Source organism: Ursus americanus, chromosome 3 (genome assembly GCF_024610735.1).
Source record: "Ursus americanus isolate L20-20 chromosome 3, mUrsAme1.1.p, whole genome shotgun sequence".
NCBI classification, from domain to species: domain Eukaryota; kingdom Metazoa; phylum Chordata; class Mammalia; order Carnivora; family Ursidae; genus Ursus; species Ursus americanus.
In genome coordinates, this window is record NC_142129.1 from 79,469,160 (window position 1) to 79,489,157 (window position 19,998).

General features: G+C 36.2%; 1 protein-coding gene across 1 annotated transcript in view; it reads left to right on the forward strand.

Annotated features, from left to right (window-relative positions):
• SEMA3C (semaphorin 3C) overlaps positions 1 to 19,998 on the forward strand; it is a 169,375-nt gene that overhangs the window by 127,576 nt on the left and 21,801 nt on the right. The window contains exon 13 of the mRNA XM_045793378.2: positions 17,785 to 17,873. Within this exon, the coding sequence (XP_045649334.1) occupies positions 17,785 to 17,873 (89 nt within the window). The remainder of the gene's footprint in view (positions 1 to 17,784; positions 17,874 to 19,998) is intronic.

Here is a 19,998-nt window from a genome sequence, read left to right on the forward strand (position 1 = left end):
TGTGACAATGGAAGGCATGTCAGAGAGATGTGATTCTGCCTGTCTTGAAGATGGAGGAAGCAGGACCATGTGCCAAAGAGTTTGGTGGGTTCTAGAAGCTGAAAAACTCAGGGAGGCAGATGGTCCCGACAGTATCCAGAAAGGAATGCAATTCTCCTGACACCTTGATGTTAGCCCAATGAGACCCGTGTTAGACTTCTAGTCTACAGAACTATAAAGCAACAAATATGTGTTGTTTAAGACATAAAACTGGTGGGAATTTGTTATAGCAGCAACAAGAAACTATTACAACTGGGTTTTGAACTCTAGCTTCATTGAAAGATGACAATAAAGCTATTTGATGTTTCTCTTAAGAATTTCTAAAATAATAATCAATCTGATGTTTTAAAACTCTAGCAAAGCCTTTGCTCATTAATGCAGAAAGATAATATGTTTTGTTCTGTAGCTGCTTTTCAACCGGTACAGAATAACATAGTGATACTATTTATTCATAAAGACACTATTTATTCACTTATTAGAATTTATTGAGCCTGTTTCATGCCAGGGCTTATGATATATAAAGAAAAATAGCAACAACACTTACCTTTAAGGAACTCATGGCCCAATGGAGGAGGCAATTCAATCTAATTCAATACATAGTATTGAGCACCTGTTATGTGGCAGGCTCTCACCGGTCTTCGGATACACCAGGGAACCAAAGAGACTAAGATCTCTCTGCTCTTCTGGAACTTACATTCTACTGAAAGAGAAAATGACCATAATTCATAAACAAATTATGTAACCTGTTTGAAGTTGATCAGTGCTAAAACACACACATACACATGCACACACCCACACATCCCTGGTGAAAGAATTCAGGGTTTGTCTCATTGAGATGGTTAGAGTTTAGCAAAGACTTGAAAAAATAAGAGAATATTTAGGGAAAGAGCATTGTAAACTCTTCGTAGAGACCAGAGTGTTAAGATCTATAATGTAAGGATCTGTAAAGTCCAGGAAGGAAGTGGCTGCCTGATACACATTTGTGACAGTTTTCTGTTGCTTCTTATCAAATTTCCAAAAGAGTAGTGGCTTAAAACTATACACGCTTGTGGGGTGCCTGGGTGGCACAGTCGTTAAGCATCTGCCTTCGGCTCAGGGCGTGATCCCAGCGTTCTGGGATCGAGCCCCACATCAGGCTCCTCCACTAGGAGCCTGCTTCTTCCTCTCCCACTCCCTCTGCTTGTGTTCCCTCTCCCGCTGGCTGTCTCTATCTCTGTCAAATAAATAAATAAATAAATAAATAAATAAATAAATAAATAAACAAACAAACAAACAAACAAACAAACTTAAAAACTATACACACTTGCTATTTCAGTTTCTGTAGATGAATGCTTGGCTGGAGTCTCTGCTCAGGGTTTCACAAGTCTACAAAGTGTAAGCCAGTAAGCCAGGCTGCATTACTTTCTGGAGTTCAACATCTCTTCCAAACTCACATGATTTTTGAAAAAATTAAATTCTTTAATTTTGATGCAGAAATGAGTCCACAGCAATTCCCTGCCACATGGATCTCTATTGGTCATTCAAATCATAGTTGTTTGCTCCTTCAAAATTAGCAGTCTTTCCCTTCAATCTGCTAAAATGGGGTTTCATATAATTTGGCATAGTCATGGGATTGACATGCTACCAACTTAGCATATTTCTCTTGGTTAGAAGCAAGTCACACATTCCACCTGCACTCAAGGGGTGAGGATATACAAAGACATGATTCATTAGAGGTCACCTAAGAGTGGGTCAGCCACTGCCTGTATACATTATAGATAAATCACTTTGGCAATGATGTGGAGCATGCATTACAGACAGAGAAAAGGAAACCAGTTAGGAGACTTTTTGTTTATTATAGGCAAGAGAGAATGAGAGCTTAAATTAAGACAGGTGTTAGAAGTTGGAGGTTGAGAAGGATTACCAGGTTCAAGAGATATTTTGTAAGAGGTAAGGACCTTGTAACAAATCGATTTGGGAAACGTGGAAGGGTGAAAACTGTGTTTAGAGTGTTTTATAGTTTTGTCACTTGGCAAATAGATGGGAAGAAGTACCATTCACTGGTCAAGGGAGTATGGAATCAGCAAACAGATTTGAAGAGTAACGAATTCCTTTTTGAACGGAACACCCAACACTTTCCTGTCACCTGTTCTGCATCAGAGACTGGGTGTATCACTGAAAATACATTAGCTTATCAAAATCTCACAATGACCCTATGACTTAGAATCAGTACCCTCATTTTACAGTATGGAAACTGAAGCTTTGAGACATTAAATGGCTTTCTTAGGGTTGTGATGCTATTGGGAACAATAATTAGATTCAAACCCAAGTCTGTCCCACACTGAGTTAAAGATTTGGCAGACCATCTGGAGGAATCAGTTGGAGAGTGTTGTTGGAGATACACTTCAGCAAAGAAGAACTGTGCTAGAGATGTAGATACGGGAGTCACAGCAATGTAGGTGTTAGCTGAATCCATGACAATACTTGAGGCCCCACTAGGAGACTATTCAGATAAGAATTTAACTCTGGGGAGCTCATTTAAGTTTAGGAAAATAAAGAGCTTTTACCAAGGAAATGGAGAAGGAGCAATCCTGAGAGTTAACCGAAGAAGAGGAAGTAGCATCATGGCAGCCTGGAGCAAAGAGAGCGACAGGCAGGAAAGAAGCAGTAATGGAGAGCATCAGAGGTGGTATGGCTGTGTTCGAGTTATCCATAACCTAGTTATCCATTCCTTTCCACACTACCCTATCTCCTTTCATACCAGCGAGGTTTGAGAGGGGAATGGCCATTGCAGTTGAAAAGAATGAAATGTGAACAGGAGAAAGTAGGAAGAGGTCAGCAAGGGCAAGTAAACAGCAGGTTGAGAGATGACCCAATGAAGAGGAGAAAGCTCCTCTCTGTATCCGAGCGCCCAGAAACTTAGGTTGGTCCTACAGCCACAGAGCATCCATATGCAGTTTAAACTTGGACAATGAATGCGCAACAGCCTATCTTCCAGTCAAAATGTTGCAGGAAAGTAGGTTAATTAATGACCATAAAATTTATTTGTCTCAGATGAGTAATTCTTTCCCCAGATGTTGAAGGGTTAAATAGAGTTAGCCCCAATTTTGCATCTTTGGAAATTTAGTTGTTGCATCCTTACATAGAATGTACACCTGCATTATTCAAAGTAAGTCTATTTGGTTTAAGGTAAATGTAAACAAATTATTCATGATGTAATTCAATAGGAGTACTAAATGTGATGTGTTTGTTTTAGCAGTTTACAACATCCTCAAACGTTAATTTTAGTGATTTCTGAGACCCTTATTTGAGTATTCTTTAGTTGTATCACTAGGAAACTATAATAATGCATATGTTGATGGGTTATCACATGGTCTAATACTAAATTAAAATTTTTTTCTAACACTCACAGAGAAAATTAGCTTCTAGAATCAGAACAAACAAGCATATTATATTGTAAACTTATTAAACACATTTTGATACCTTGGATATAGCAGATATTTTTCATGAGAATACACACCTTATTGAATAAATAAGTCAAATTTTTAAAATGGCGTATTTTCCTGCTTTCTGATTTTTTGGAAAGCCTCAACCAATCAAAACTGATAATTTAGTACTTCTTATAGAACTGCTAATTTAATAGAATTGTTGGCATTAAGATTTCTCTTTCAACTTTGCCCCAGAAGACTTTTCAGTCTACTTATCTAAATGTATAACTCTGAAACTTGACACAGCAGTAATGGATGCCAGCGTGCGTGTGCGTACCCGTGGTATTGTAGATCTACACAGGGCAGCACGATATGGAGAATGAACATTTCCAGAAATTTTCCTCACAATGACCAGTTCTAATTTTGGTTGGGGTTTTTCCAAAACCTTGTTAAATACAGAATAACTTATTAAGAATAAGTATAATAAGTTATCCTTCCGATGTAGTTTTTTGGAATAGTATTGTTGGGGTTCGGAGCCCGATGGCCAAGAAAGAATTCTTGAGATGTCTTTGGTGCAAAAAGATGGTTTTATTAAAGCCTGGGGTCAGGACCCGTGGGCAGAAAGAGCAGCTGCCCAGGGAGTGTGAGCAGCAACTGATTATATACTTTAGGATTGGGGGAAGTAAAGATAAGAGAAGTTCTTAAAGGGCTCTATTATGCTAAACAAGACTCACAGGATTCTGGAGGCCTTGCTATTGTCAAGCTAAAGTTGTTTTCCCTCTAGCAAAGCAGTAACATTAAGACAGTTGGCGATTTCCAGAGGAATGTTATAATCTGCCTATCTCAAAGTATTTGTCAAAGGGCTCTAGGTTATACGGACCTTTAATTTTATCTACATTTTCTTCTGCCTTTGTGTCGCACATCACTTGGATAATTCTAGACTAAGAATTAGGGAACAGGCTTTGACTTCAAAGAATCTAGATTTAAATCCTGTCCTCTATCATTTGTCAGTGTTATGACCTCAAGCAAATTATATAAATCTCTAAGCCTTAATCTTAATTGTAACTATTTCTTGAACATATTTCAAAGAATGAATGAGATGATATATGTAAAACCCTGAAGGTACTGCCTAGAATTTAATAAATATTCAGCAGGTACAGGTATTCTTGTATCTACATAGTAGATATATATTTATTGAAATCAATCGTATATGTCTATGAATATAAATATACAAGTATATATGTATACACATAAATATTCTTGAATTCCTGCTGTGAATCCTGATGCTATCCTATTCACTAGACATAAGCAGTGAACAAATTACAAAATGCCTCTCCTTTCATAAACTTAATATCCTTGTGGGAGGAAACAAGCAATGAATAACATTTGTATATTTTCAGTATTACATTTGAGTACACTACATTAGAAAAAGCAGAGCGAGGAAAAAAAACCTAACTGCAGGTGATAGGTAAAACTGCTGGTCATGTAGGAGGCATTTCTTTTGTCTGGAAATTATAGCTAAAAGTAAAACACTGGCATATAAGAATAGTAAAAAATATATGTAACAAAGAGTGGGAATAAAGAAAGATAATTTCAGACCATGGAGGATAAAATTAGTTATATTCTCTGTAGGAATATAACTAATATAAGGAAGGAATAATATAATAATATAAGGAAGGTTCACATGGGCCCTCTCCTTTGATCTTGAACAGCTTTGTCAGGTATATAAGGTATATCCACATTTCATAGAGAAATAAAAAGGATTACAAGGAAGTAGGTTTGCTCAAGTCGATCCCAATTGCAAGTGCAAAACCAGAATGGACACAATGGAAATAGAGGACTCTCTTGCATGTTGGTGGAAGCAAGTGTATTTTCTTTTTCAATAGTGATGTAGAAACTGCCATTAAGTGGGCTGTTAAGAGCAATGCTTACCCACTCCTCAGAGCTCACTGCAAAAAGAGAACCATCAGGGAGCTCAGTTACACACGGTGTTCAGCCTGTGGGGGAACAGTGCAAATTGGTTGTATCCCTTCTAATGTAACTGCTATTAGGTGATCTCAAGAGCAGTGTCCTGAATTAGTAGAGTAGCTCTACTAGGTCAGCTTTGGAATATTTACATTCTACTTTATCATTTTAGTAACAACTGGAACCTAATTTCAGTCTACAGCTGTACTAAATTATTTTTTTATTTGCCCAACTTACATATGCTTATTTTTTAATCAAGAAAGAGATGAACAAAAAAAGAAAGCAAGTCATCCTAGTTTATATTCCCTATTTGAAACGAAATAAATGTATTTCAGCCTTCAAAAGTATTTGAATAGAAAAAGGTAATTTGTGCCTATATATTAGGGAAAAATGGCTTGCAGAACCTTGGACCACACCCTGTGAAACACATAGTGCTATTTCTGCAGTGAGACAGAAATCTTCACACCAAGTGTAATAAATTAAGAAAAAAAAAAAAAACCCACGTAAATAGCCTTACGTAAGTGCAGGTCAGGTTTTGCGACCAAATTAGTTCAAGTCAGGACAGATTTTACCACCAAAAGAACTTAAAAAAAAGAAAAAGAAAAAAAACCAACAACAAAAAATTTGAAAATTAGAGTTGCCGAAGAGGAGACAATGGGCCTCCATTAAAAATAGTGTAATCTCCTGCTGATATAGAGGGATTTATACTATAAATACTGATTATTTTTTCACTTTGTAAGATACCACAGATGCCTTTGCTTGGCTTTTTGAGGGGGAGGGGGCATTTTATTTTACTGGCACTTAAGATCCTAAGAAATATTGTTTGCTTTTTAATAAAGATTTATTGGTTCATAAAGCTGAAAAACAATGGTAGGGTGGCTTTAGATGTGGTTTGACTGGGCCTCTGTTCTCCTTAGCAGGGAGTGGGATTCAGTTTTGTCCTTCTGTCAGCTATTGACCTCTTGACAAATGGTGGCCTAGGTTGATAAAGATATTTGCACCTCAATCAGCTCTGCTAGAAAGAGGATCATATCTGGTTCTCTTTGTTCTTCCTGTAAACCTGAATTTCCATTTTGCATGATTTCCCTTTAGACTAAAATGCGTTCTTCAGCATTTCTTTAAATGCAGGAGGTCTGTAGGCGACAGATTTTCCCAGATTTTATTTATCTAAAGAATGGCTGATTTCATCTTCATTTTTAAAGAATATTTTCACTGGATGTGGAACGCTGGGTTAACTCCTTTTTATTTATTTTTTTTCTTTTGACATTTAAAAAAGTCATCCCATTATCTTCTGGCCTCCATTATTTCTAATTAAACGTCATCAATAATGATATCCCTTGTTCTTGTGACATAATGTCTTTTTTCTTTTTTTTTTAAGTTTTTTTTCTATAGCTTTTGTTGTCAACAGTTTAAATATAATGTGCCTAGGGTCACTCTTTTTGTCTCTAGTCAGCTTAGGTCTCACCGCATTCCTAGATGTGCAACATAATATTTTTTATCAAACTTGGGAAATTTTCAGCCATTATTTCTTCACATGTTTTCTTCCCCAATCTCTCCCTGCTCTACTTTCAGAGCTCTACTTGAGCATATATTTTGTTTGATAATATCACACATGCCTGAAAGATTGTGTTCACTTTCTTCAATAATTTTTTTTTCTGTGTTCTTCCAAGTGGATAATTTCCATTGATCTGGCTTCAAGTCATGGATTCTCTTCTTTCAACTTCAGTCAGCTACTAAGTCTATGGAGTTAAGATTTTATCTTAGTTATTATACTATTGTTGTCAACTATCCATTTGACTTTATATAGTTTTAATTTCTTTGATGGGTTTTTCTATCTATTAATTCATTAAGACCATTTCTTCCTTTCATTTCTGAATTTCTTTTCAATATTTTCAAAATATTTATGTAGCTATAATAAGGACTGCTTTAAAGTTGTCATTTGCTAAGTTTAACATCTGGATAATTTTAACTTCTTTTTCCTCTTATTATTAACCACACATTTTCTCACAATCTCTCTCTCTCCATGTATAATATTTTTTGTTGTTGTTGAATACTGTACATTACAGATAATATCTTGGCTTTAGGTTCTGTTATCTTCCCCTAAAGAGTGTTCATTCTTGTTATAGCAGACAGTCAGTTATTAGCCAATTGTGTAGAATGTGTTTAGACTTGTTTTACTCTTTGTTCAAAATCTTATGTTCCAGGTAAGTCACTCTAATTTAGCAGGACTCAAACTCCAAACCCTCTCCCTTGAATGTCTTATCAGGTCTTGGTTACAAGTTTTATTAGGACAGCCCTAAAGTTAAGTCTTGCTCTACAATGTGGCACTAACTCTTACAGGCTCAGGCTTTTCGTGTCAGCTGGATGCCAGGAGTTTTAACAAGGTGTTAATGAGATGTGTACTCTGGTTGGGCCAGAACTCCCACTTCACCTAGGATTGCTCTTCCCCAGAACTGCTGAAACTATCATTTATCTGTCCCATTCTCCGCATAGCAGCTGCAGTCGGTTAAGCCTTGGGTGGTCCTATTCTGCAAATATATATCCCAGAAATCAGCAATAGACTCACAGGGGATTTCCACATGGACTTCTTCTGGAACCTCTTTTCTTCACAGCTTTGTCTCTCTGATACCATGCATCACAGAATTCATTTGCTTCTGTTGCCCCAAATTCTCACATCTATCTTCTCATCTCAGTGGGACCACCATGCATTACTTGGACAGCAGCTCTTTGCACCTCTGTTGGGAAATTATTCCGAGGCAGAAAGTGGGGTGATCATGGAGGTTATCTTGTGAGTTTTTCTTCTTTTAGTCATGTGCTGTCTATTATCCCTTACCTAGAAAGAATTACCTCATGTAGTTTGTTAGTTTTATAGTTGTTTAGTGCAGGAAGGCTATTCCAGTATTAGCTACTTCATCATGGCCAACTGCCATGTTGCCCTCCAGAAAGTATTTTGGAATGCATTTTCCACCAAGCGTTTGAAAACAGCTATTTCCTTATATCCATGCCAACTCTAGGTTTTATCATTATTTTAAGATTTGCAGATGAGTGGGTATTTTTATAATTTCATATGTATATATATATACACTTTAAAAAATGTATGCGTTTTTTCATATATACACTGATTATGTACAAATCATATATATTTATATATATATATAATTTTCAAAATGTCTGAAACTTTTTATTATAATTTTGCTCGGAGACTCTCCCAAAGTATTTTAGTACATTCCAAATAAGTCATTGATTTTATATGTTAGTAGAAAATATACTACTTTAGCTAAACTTAAGCAGAAAGAAAATTAAAAATTAACAGGTATATAAAAAACTAATTTTGTAGTCTCTTCTTTGACAAATACAGACAACTACCAAGAAACAAAATAGTTTACAAAGAATTGTAGTATTCATCTTCTGTGATACTCAAATGTTTGAGCATATATATATTTCTTCTATAAAGTTTGTTTAAAATTAACCCTTCTAAAAATTTTAAGTCTGTGGTCTGACATGGGAACCAACACCCACATTTTCTAGGAAACTCCCTAGGTGGTTTTGAGTGAGATAGTTTGAACACCACATTTTGAGAAACTATTTGTTCAATAGACACGGTCTCTTAATGAACACGGATAGTAGGTCCTTGGGAATGAAATGAAATTAATGATATCAGCAAATAAACTTGAAAGTCATTGAATTCTTTATTTTCTTCACAATGCAGAAAAGTATTTTAACAATTCTGAAAGGTTCTTCAGCAAACAGCAAAGAAACCTCTTCAACCTAGGTTAACCCAGTACTATCCAAATTTACTTGACCCTACAAACTTTTTAACACCATCACACTTGAGGAGATGCTGAATAGATAGCATTTGTTGATACTGCCTTTCCAAGGGCCTCCCCTCAAATAGAGACACTGAGATGCCTTTGATGCCCAAGTGGGGCTCTAACTGCCCTAAGGGGTGCCGCTGAAGGTTGTCAGCATCAGGGCACTTAAATTACCTATTGAGTATGAAAAGCCCTGCTAAGTGTGAGAAATTGTGCTAAATGACCTGGTTTAGAAATATTTCTTTGTTGTTGTTGTTAAAAGGAGAACGTACATGAATAGAATTGCAACCTTTTAAAAGTATATTTGGTAAACTGTTAATAAAGATTATAAGTTTATGATTCAGTTTTATTCTCAAATTTAAAAAAAATACTTTTAAAAGAATGTAGCAGCTGTTTGATAAACGAACAGGAAAAGATCTATTGTGAATACATATTTTAACTAACATGAAACAAGGCAGCCAACTGGAAAGATCTAATTTTAGAAACTTATCAAGTAGGATGTCCAGCCATTCTTCTCTCATTTATCTATAAAGCTTTCATTTGTCACACAGAGTTATTGCAGGGTTTTGGGGTGGGGTTTTTTTTGGCTTTAATTATTTTTCTTTATTTTAATAAACAAGCTGTTTCAGAAAATCAAGATGAAGGAAGAATTGTTATTTAATAAATATACTGATTTTATCTTTTATAATGCTAATTTTATGAATAAATACTACAACTGATTTTCCTGCAGTAGTTTGCCTCGGAAATCATCCTTAGTGCTGCTTAGGTTGACATCTGGGGCACCACAGTGAAGACAGAAGAAAAAGAAGAATGTGTTGAGTATATGACTTTGAGATTTGTATGTCTGTCTTTACTAAATTGAATAAGGCTGCTTGTTAGCTGGTAAAAATTCCTATCAATCACCAAAACCTAGAATCAGGTTAACTACGTAATTTGCAGAGCCTGGTACAAACTGAAAATTCAGAGTCACTTGTTTAAAGTTATTAAGAACTTCCAGGAGGTAATGGCAGAGCATGAAAGTGAGCATGGGGCCTCTGACTGCAGAAACTTGTGTGGTTGCGCGGGTCTTACACCCACAAAGTAGGCCCTCACCAGAATATTTTTACAGATGAGCAGTTGGAGGAAGGGCTCTGACCAGAGATCTGATTAAGGAGGCAGTGTTCCCCCAAATCCCCAGGTGACCAGTGGCAAGCAGACAGTTTGGCACAGCAATCTCCAGTGAAACCCCCTAAGGATTATAGTTTAAGTGAGACAATGACTACTCTAATGAGCTGGTGGGTGATGAGCTATGTTTGATCACCTGTTTGAGACAGCCAGTATTTACTGTGCTATAAATTCAAGCTGTTCTTTTGTCTGGAGACAGTGGGAAGATTTAAGGGTAATATTGCTATGGTTCCTTGTGTTAGGAAAAAATAATCCTACTTGGTATAAAATGTATAAGGCAGGAAAGAAGCTTGTCTGGGAATTTTCTTTAAAGAGTCAATGAAACAAAAGAAAAATTACTAATGTGGATTGGTGAGTCTACTATGTCATCTTCGTATGTAGGTTTGTTATAAAACTTATCCTGCTCAGTTCATATCACAGTGCTTCAATATGCTCAAGATATGAGTATTTTCTACATCTCATAGATGAGAAAATTGGGGTTCAGAAAAAATGATGATTCTAACAATGTCAAAATTTTAGTAGATGGTTGAGCTATAAATAAAAATAATAACTTGTGCTTATTGAAGGTATACTATGTACCAGACATCATGCTAAACAATTTCCACATATTATTCATTTAGTTTTTATTAGTCAGAACTCTTTCACCTGAAAGTGAGCATACACCGTTCTTAATCTAGTTTTAAAAAAAATAAAAAGTTCTCTGTGTGTGTTCAACTGGGAAATGCAGGAGACAGCCTCAGACATAGCTGAATTTATGCTAAAATGATGTTGTTAGGAATTTATCTCACTGTCTTTCAGCTCTGCTTTCCCCTTATTATTTATCCTCAAAGTCTCTGCATGTGGTGGGAAGGATGGTCCTGCACCTCCAGATTTACAAGTCTTTAATCACCCTGATCTCAGAAAGAAAGAGGCTCCCAGATATCTAATTCCCGGGGAAGGCTGGGCCCTGACTTGTTTCTCTGCCCATTCCTGCATGAATCACTGGGGCAAAGGGATACACTTATTGGACAGGCCTAAGTCATAGCATCCTCCTGGAGCTGGAAGAGAGATACACACACCGTTCCTTAACTGCATAGATTGAGAATGAGAGACGTGTTTCCAAAAGATATCTTAGGGTATTATTACCCAAAAAAGGGGACGTGATTCTGGGTAGGAACAGATATCCATTACAATAGGTATAATTATTATTTATATTTACACACAAGCAAACTGAGGCTTTAGGGGAAAAGAAGGATACTCTGCTTCACTGTAAATATATTGTGGGGATGGGGCTTATCCCAAGGAAATAAAAGCAATACCCTAAATTCTACAAAACAATAAAAAGGATTTATGTTTTGAGTACATTCAAGGAATGCCAGTTTCACTGCCCTCAGAAAGAAGACATTTGGTAACTACATTATCATCTTCAAACTAAAAGGTACAGAGATTGCTTTATGTAGTCATAAGTAATTGGGAGTTTTATGGACATTCTGGAATGTGTATCTTTCAATGACTAACATTTTAATGGGAACATACTACTCAAAAAACCATAAATTCTAGACTGTAAACTCTTGAGTGCTGTGCCTATTTATTTTTGCATCCATACTGGATACAGTGCTGGACTCACTGAAGGCACTCAGTAATTTCTTGTTGAATCAGTGAGTGAAATGTGTGGGAGACAACCCAAGTCAACTTAGTTAGTAGTGAATGATACAGCCCAGGGATACCTCAGAAGTATTTTCTACATGGGGAACTGAAGGATTTGTATGTCTTGAAAAAGAAGCTCTAGGTGTCTACCATGACTGCATTTTGAGAGAAACTATCCCATGAACACAGGCCTGCTTAGGGAGCAGGAACAAACTGTATGTTGGCTTTTTCAACAGATTGAAATGACACTTACACATTGATGACTCATGGGTCTCTGAGTACTATTTATGCTGTGTGCCTTAGTCGTGATTAAACTGGACCAGATTAAATCTGTGTCTTCAGAATATGAACCGGAGTTTGTGGGAATCAGGAAGTTTATAACAAAAGTAGAAATATAAAGACATCGAGTAGAGCCTTGTAAATGATGTACACTAGAGTTAGGATATTTGTTTCTGAGGTCCCAAGTACTAAAGATCCTGACCAATCACCTAAGTTGTTGATCAACTACAGGAACTATTTTTTTTTACTAAGCTTTTTATTTTAATTCCAGTGTAGTTAACATATGGTGTTGTATTAGTCTCAGGTGTACGATATAGGATAGTATTCAGTAATTTTATGCATTACTCAGTGCTCATGATGATAAGTGTACTGTTTAATTCCCATCCCCTATTTCAACCATCCCCCACCCACCTCCCCTCTGGTAACCATCAGTTTGTTCTCTATAATTAAGAGTCTGTTTATTGGTTTGCCTCTCTCTCTTTTTCCTCCCCCTTTGCTCGCTTGTTTTTTTTTTTCTTAAATTCCACATATGAGTGAAATCATATGGTATTTGTCTTTCTCTGACTGACTTGCTTTGCTCAGCATTATGTTCTCCAACTCCATCTATGTTGTTGCAAATGGCAAGATTTCATTCCCTTTTATGGCTGAATAATATTCCGTTGTATATTTACACAACCTCATCTTTATCCATTCATCAGTGGATGGACACTTGGGCTGCTTCCATAATTTGGCTATTGTAGATAATGCTGCAATAAACATAGGGTTGCATGTATCTCTTTTAATTAGTGTATTTGTATTTTTTTGGATAAATGCCCAGTAGTGCGATTGCTGGATCATAGGGAAGTTTAATTTTTAACTTTTTGGGAAACCTCCATACTGTTTTCCAGGGCGCTGCACCAGTCTGCACTCCTGCCAACTGCACGAGGGTTTGTTTTTTTCCACGTGCTTGCCAACACTTGTTTCTTGTGTTTTTGATTTTAGCCATTCTGACATGTGTGAGGTCAACTACTAGGACTATTGCTGTGTCTTTTAAATAGTCCGGTTTCAGGGAGGTCTGGCATTTGGTAAAATAACAGCATAACCATCTATAATTCTGTTCACGTTTTAAATAGGATAATGCCAAACTGCACAGTGTCCAGAGAAAGGCAGGCAAAAAGGTTTGGTTTTGAATTTTATTTTCTTAATTTTTAATTTTTACTTATTTGAGAGAGAGCGAGAGCTGATGCTTAGACCAGAGGAAGAGATTATAAAGATAAACATGGAGGGATGTAAAAAAGAGATTGTTTTCTTGGTAGCTATAGAAGAAAGACCAATCAACAAAGAGACAGAGAGGTAGATTTAACTGAAGAAATTTTTCAACCTTTTTCTGACTTGTGAATGGTAATCTTGGACAATAAAATGTAGTGACATTATAGATGAGATTTCGTTAGATAGAGATTCTTCAATGTAAAGAATGTATTGTCCAGTTTTATAGACAGCTTTCTTTTCTTTTTCTTTCTTTCTTTCTTTCTTTCTTTCTTTCTTTCTTTCTTTCTTTCTTTCTCTCTCTCTCTCTTTCTTTCTTTCTTTCTTTCTTTCTTTCTTTCTTTCTTTCTTTCCAGAAAACTAGCTATTATTAGAGGTGGACTTAGCATAAAATTAAGAGTTCCTCATTTGCAATTTTTTGGGGAAGACACAAACAACTCTGTTTTTGTATTTACAAATTATTTTCCCTAAAGAAGGCTTCCCAAATTACATAAATTCAAGATCTCATAAAACCTAAATTAACCATCGTTAAAAGTGAGGATTAACAATGCCACAAAGATTTAAAGCTATCGTATTCTTATTTGAATCCACACGTTTGAATGACTATTCTAATTTACGCATATAAAAACTAATATGTAGAATTCTAAAAAGAACAAATATAATTATTTGTGATGCCCTGATGAAAATTGATGAAGAACTCTGCAGAAATACTAGCTCATAAAGTACTAATCCATGCCTAAACGTGGAAGAGTAAAGGAATTAAAAGGGATATTTATATTCTTGAAAGTCATAATTAAATAACACATTTTAATCAAAGAACCAGACACATAATAGGCATTCAATAATTATGTGTTCTGTCTGGGGATCTTGCATGTCTTGTTTTTTTTTTTTTTTAAGATTTTATTTAGTCATTTGAGAGAGAGAGAGAGAGAGAGAGAGAGCCAGTGAGAGAGGGAACACAAGCAGGGGGCGTGGGAGAGGAAGAAGCAGGCTCCCAGTGGAGGAGCCTGTTGTGGGGCTCGATCCCAGAACACCAGGATCATGCCCTGAGCCAAAGGCAGACGCTTAACGACTGAGCCACCCAGGCACCCCGGATCTTGCATTTCTATGATTTTATTTAAACTTGATTTTCAAGTAGAAATGTTACCAATACAAGTTACTTATATTTTTGCAAGAGTTTCAGGTAAGTTGACATTCAGTTTTACTTGGTATAAAAGTATATTTTTACCTTTAAAGGTCTTAAACTAAAAGGGAATCTACTCATCATTACCAGCAAAACAAAAAATAACTATTATAGGAAGACAAGCAATAAATAAAAGTGGTGTTCTTGCTTTTATTGCAAATGAGTCAAAAGCAAGTATTGCATTATCTTTTTATTAGCCCTTTTTTAGCCACTTTTAGGGTAATATTTTATAAATGGCATGAATTAAGTATGTTTGTTGTGGCTTCTTTCAAAAGAAATGATGATTTGTGTAAAATGTTGCTCACATAGTTAAGTTAAAACCTTAGGTTAAAAACGGGAGCCAGTTGTCTGATTTGAGAATACTTAATTTTTTTCAGAGCTGACAGTCTTATCTTTGGGAATCCCTGTAGTCAAGATTCCCTTTCTTGCAGCTTTATTTGGGACTATGGTTATATAGTTTCTGCTCAGTCTCTGCTCAAGAAAGAGGTCACTGCTGTCACAGAGAATGGCAGTGATCCTTACAAACTGCAGCAGGGAACCATAAAACTCTGGCGTGACCTCTTAAAAAAAAAAAGAAAGAAAAAAATATAATGTTTATGATAACATGACCTAAAACAAAGATGGTTTTACGCCCTCGTTCTTTACACACGTGCACACACGCACACACACTATACTACACAAATCCTGCCCTAGATGTTATAATTTCAAAGCTTTCATTTTAAGATTTTTGATATATTTTATTCCGTCAGAAGTTTCCAAGGTTCTTGGTGATGAATTGTTAGCAGAAATTGGGGGACACCTGCAGCCACATTCATCCATTTTAATTGTGACATGTCTCTGCATAGCATCCCCAAATGTTTTTTCCCTTCAAATTTGTACATGCGTTACTTACCTTCCAAGAAAAATAGTGCAAATTGTTACCAGGGCTGATTGTAAGGAAGCTGATCAGTAAAACAGAAATTTCAAAGCGTTTTAATTATACCTAGAGCTTTCAAAGCTTTGAAATTGTTATTTATCTTTGAATATGGCATAAGAAATGAATTTTAAATTATAGAATATAGTTTGAAACTTCTAGGATCAGGTGCACATAATTTGTATCCTCACAGGGTTTAGGGATTGTTCTGGCAAAATCCCCAAATTTTGTTCTTCTGTACATTTTTGTTATTACTTAGTAGGTTTTAATTTTTTAGTTGGTAACATTTTGAAGTAGAGTTTATTTTTTATTAAGAATTATGTTGAGGGACACCTGGCTGGCTCAGTCAGTAGAGGATCTGACTCTTGATCTTGGGGCCGTGAGTTGGAGCCCCACATTGGGTGTAGAGCTTCCTTTTAAAAAAAGTAATATTTTGAATCTTTCAATTAGGCTTGTAAGATAGAAAATGTAAATGTGAAATAGGATTTTTTTTTAAGAGAGGGATTGAGAGGGGCAGTGGATAGGGGCAGAGGGAGAGGAAGAGAGAGAATCCCCAGCAGTCTTCATGCCCAGCATAGAGCCCAATGTGGGGCTCAATCTCACAATCCTGAGATCATGACCTGAGCTGAAATCAAGAGTCCCTGCCAGAGCCACGCAGGTGCCCTGAAATGGGAGCTTTTACATCAGAGATACTCTTGCTTGTGGAATACAGGCCAGTTTGAGATGTGGCATTTGGGAATTGTGGTATTCATCGCAAAATGATTCCTAGTTGTAAAGTCCCGTAAAATTCAGTTCAAATGAACTCTTTTTTTTTTTTTTTTTTTTTTTTTTTTGAGAGAGAGAGAGAGAAAGAGAATCTCAAGCAGGTTCCATGCCCAGCGTGGAGCCTGACTGGGAGCTCCATTTTAGGACCCCGAGATCATGACCTGAGCCCAAACCAAAACTCCGTTGCTTCACCGCCTGAGCCACCCAGGTGCCCCTCAAATGAACTCTTATTGATGTTTCTCAAGAGAATTTAAAAATGTTCAAGTATCTGTTGATGATAATGCATCTTTCCAAATTATATACCCACAGTTGTATGCTCATACTTAAAAGTAATGACTTGATATTTATGATAAAGCTCATTAATTATTATAATAGAAACATATTTTGGTGAGGAAATACATTTTTGCTTTATCAAATAATTTACAAATTTGCTTTACCCCACATCATTGAATCTCAACTCATTTCCTTTAAACCCAAAATTTATGTGATTGGTAGAGTGGCAAAATTATATGCTTAGAAGATAGATGTTCATGCGACATATGAAACTATCTTAACTAAAAATATTGGCATTAATAACATTTTCTGCATGTATTAATTTATTGGGCATCTCTGTTTTTGGCAATCTCATTGGAACTATGAATAAATTTTTATTTGCTTAAGTTAATTTGGACCATCTAATTTCATATTTTCCCCTGAATTTTAAGAATATCTAAAAAAAATTTCCCAAGTGAGTACGTGTATGTGTGAAAACAGTAGAATTATTCTATGAATAGGTGTCTGCATCTGATCTGAGACCATAGTTACATTTGTGCTTTAAAAATTCTTTTGAATTGTGAGTAAAACATTTTACCGTGTCTGAAATCTCTCACAACTACAGGTCAAATGTAAATTTCTAGTACTGGTGTTTATAATATGATTACCATAAAAATTCATTTGTAATAATCTTTTTTCTCAGATAATCAAATCATTATGTGTCAAGGTAAACAAAAGCATGGGAGTGTCACTTTATAAAATTGGTTTGGAGATTTAAGTAATATTTTTAAGGGCCAAACTTAAAGTTATGTATTAATATTTGAAGAATACACACTTGATTCAGAAACAGAACTTTTGACTTTGTAAGACATTTGTACATTCTCTTTTTCTCTCATAGCTATGACTATACCAAATATTACAAAATATAAGATGTTCATATTGGTTCATTTTGAATTAGATATAACCTCAATTTAAACATATGAGATTTGGAATATAGCTCAATATATACAGCCTCTTTTGGATGACTAAGTAATTATAGAAATGGTATTTTAAATGCTAAGTCGGTGGTCTTATGTTTAAATGTCTTTCTTTCCTGCATCTCATTGTTCTGTTTTGTTTTCTCCTTTGGTTTAGACCGAGGCACTGTGCAGAAGGTGGTGGTTCTTCCCGCTAACAGCTCTGCCAGGGGCGAGCTCATTCTGGAGGAGTTACAAGTCTTTAAGGTCTGAGCATCTCTTCTGTTAATCTCAGCACATGCATGATGGATGGAATTCTTTAATCTTAGGGCCACTTGGGAGGAAAAAAAATGTTTGATAAAGGATCAAATAAATATCATAAGTTTTTGAGGGTAGGAAACACCAGATAAAATGAGAAATATAGAACAAATATTTTTCTGAAGTATTTTTTTTTTTACAATTTCCAGTTATCTTAACATTAAAAGATTCATTTTTTCAGCTATCATCACAACTCGAAGAATTTGGGTCATCATTATTTTTATAAATGAGTTCTTGTGGTCAAGGTCTAAAAGATTTGCCAGCAAAGGGCTTTTATCATTTGCTTCACAAGCCACTGAAACCCAAGTGCCTTACATTATTGATTGTTAGATAAACTTTCTCATATTTTTTTATCCAGGAATTTTAAGAAAAACTGCTTTGTTTTCTCTTGTTTTATTGCTTTCAATTCAAATGTCATTCGAGTTACATAAAACAAATGTCTCTTTACCACTCAAAGCTTTATGTTCTGCTGAACTTGAGATTTTATTATTATTCTCTTTGTTCTTAAATTTGGGCTTAACAAAAAGAAACAGAAAGAAAAGCATACACAGCACCAACAAAAAGGCACACAGAGGGAAGTTCAGTCCTGTAAGGCATCACCTGCTCAGGGCAGAGTGCCTATTCTTTCTGGATCTGTGGCCCTGGGGAACAGATCAGTGATGTCCCTTCTCTCCTTAAGATGTAAGCCATTGTAGTTCAAGTGATTTCTCTGATAAACATTTGGAAAGATGGATAAAACACAGCCAGAGGAGCTGTTAGGATTGCAAAGATACTTTGGCATGGAATCACTCCTATTGCAGACTACTATTTCCAACTAAATCAATCAAGAAGAAACAGCCCACGGGCAGACGCCGCTGCCCTAGAGTCGCCAGTGCCACCTGCCCTTGGTCAACCCCATTGGGCTCTTTGACATCACCTTGGATGGCAAGCCCTTGGGCTGCGTCTCTTTCAGGCTGCTTGCAAAGTTCCAAAGACTTCAGAGAACTTTCGTGCTCTGAGCACTGGGGAGAAAGGATTTAGTTATAAAGATCCCTGCTTTTACAGGATTATTCCCGGATTTCTGGGCCAGGATGGTGACTTCACACACCATCATGGCACTGGCTGCAAGTCCATCTATGAGGAGAAATCTGATAATGAGAATTTCATCTGAGGCCCACGGGTCCTGGCACCTTATCTATGGCAAATGCCGGACCCAACAAAAACGGTTTCCAGTTTTTCATCGGCACTGCCAAGACTGAGTGGTTGGATGGCAAGCATGTGGTCTTTGGCAAGGTGAGGGAGGGCAGGAATATTGTGGATGGAGAGCTTTGGGTCCCGGAATGGCAAGGCCAGCAAGATCACCACTGCCGACTGTGAACAAATCTAATAAATTTGACTTCTGTTTTACCTTAACTACTAGGCCATTCCTTCTGTAGCTCAGGAGAGCACCCCTTCACCCCCATCTGCTGGAAATATCCTGTAATCTTTGTGCTCTCACTGCAGGTCTGTGGGTTCATATTTTCCTTACTCCCCTCCAAGTCTAGCTGGATTGCAGAGTTAAGTTTATGACGATGAAATAAAACAAAACAAAACAAAACAAAACAAGAACAATAAACCAAAACAAACGGCCCATGGACATCAAAAGACCAGAGTCAGTCTTTAACCAAGTAAAATTAGCACTTCAGGACTCCCAGGAGCAGACTATCGCTGGTTTAGTCAGTTGCTTTGCTTAGTTGAGCAGACTCAGAATATATACTCATTAATACATGTTCCCACAGTCACCAAAATTATTGAATTTATAAGCGTATAAGTGATCAAGATGTGTTGTTTAGATTATGCTAATACATTTTAGATGTTAAGAAATATTTTTTAAAAATAACCAAATGAAATCTGAGGAACTCTGGAAAATTTTCCAGTATGTTATTGAATTTACAATTTTTAATGCTAGACTCAGCTTGGCATAAGGTTCGTTGTGATTAGCGTGTTAATATTGTGCTTATAAAATGTTAACTATAGACATTCAAGTGGTTTTTCTATGCCTTGCATTATAAAGGAATTGATTGTTTCATTAGATTAACCAAAATTGCATTATATA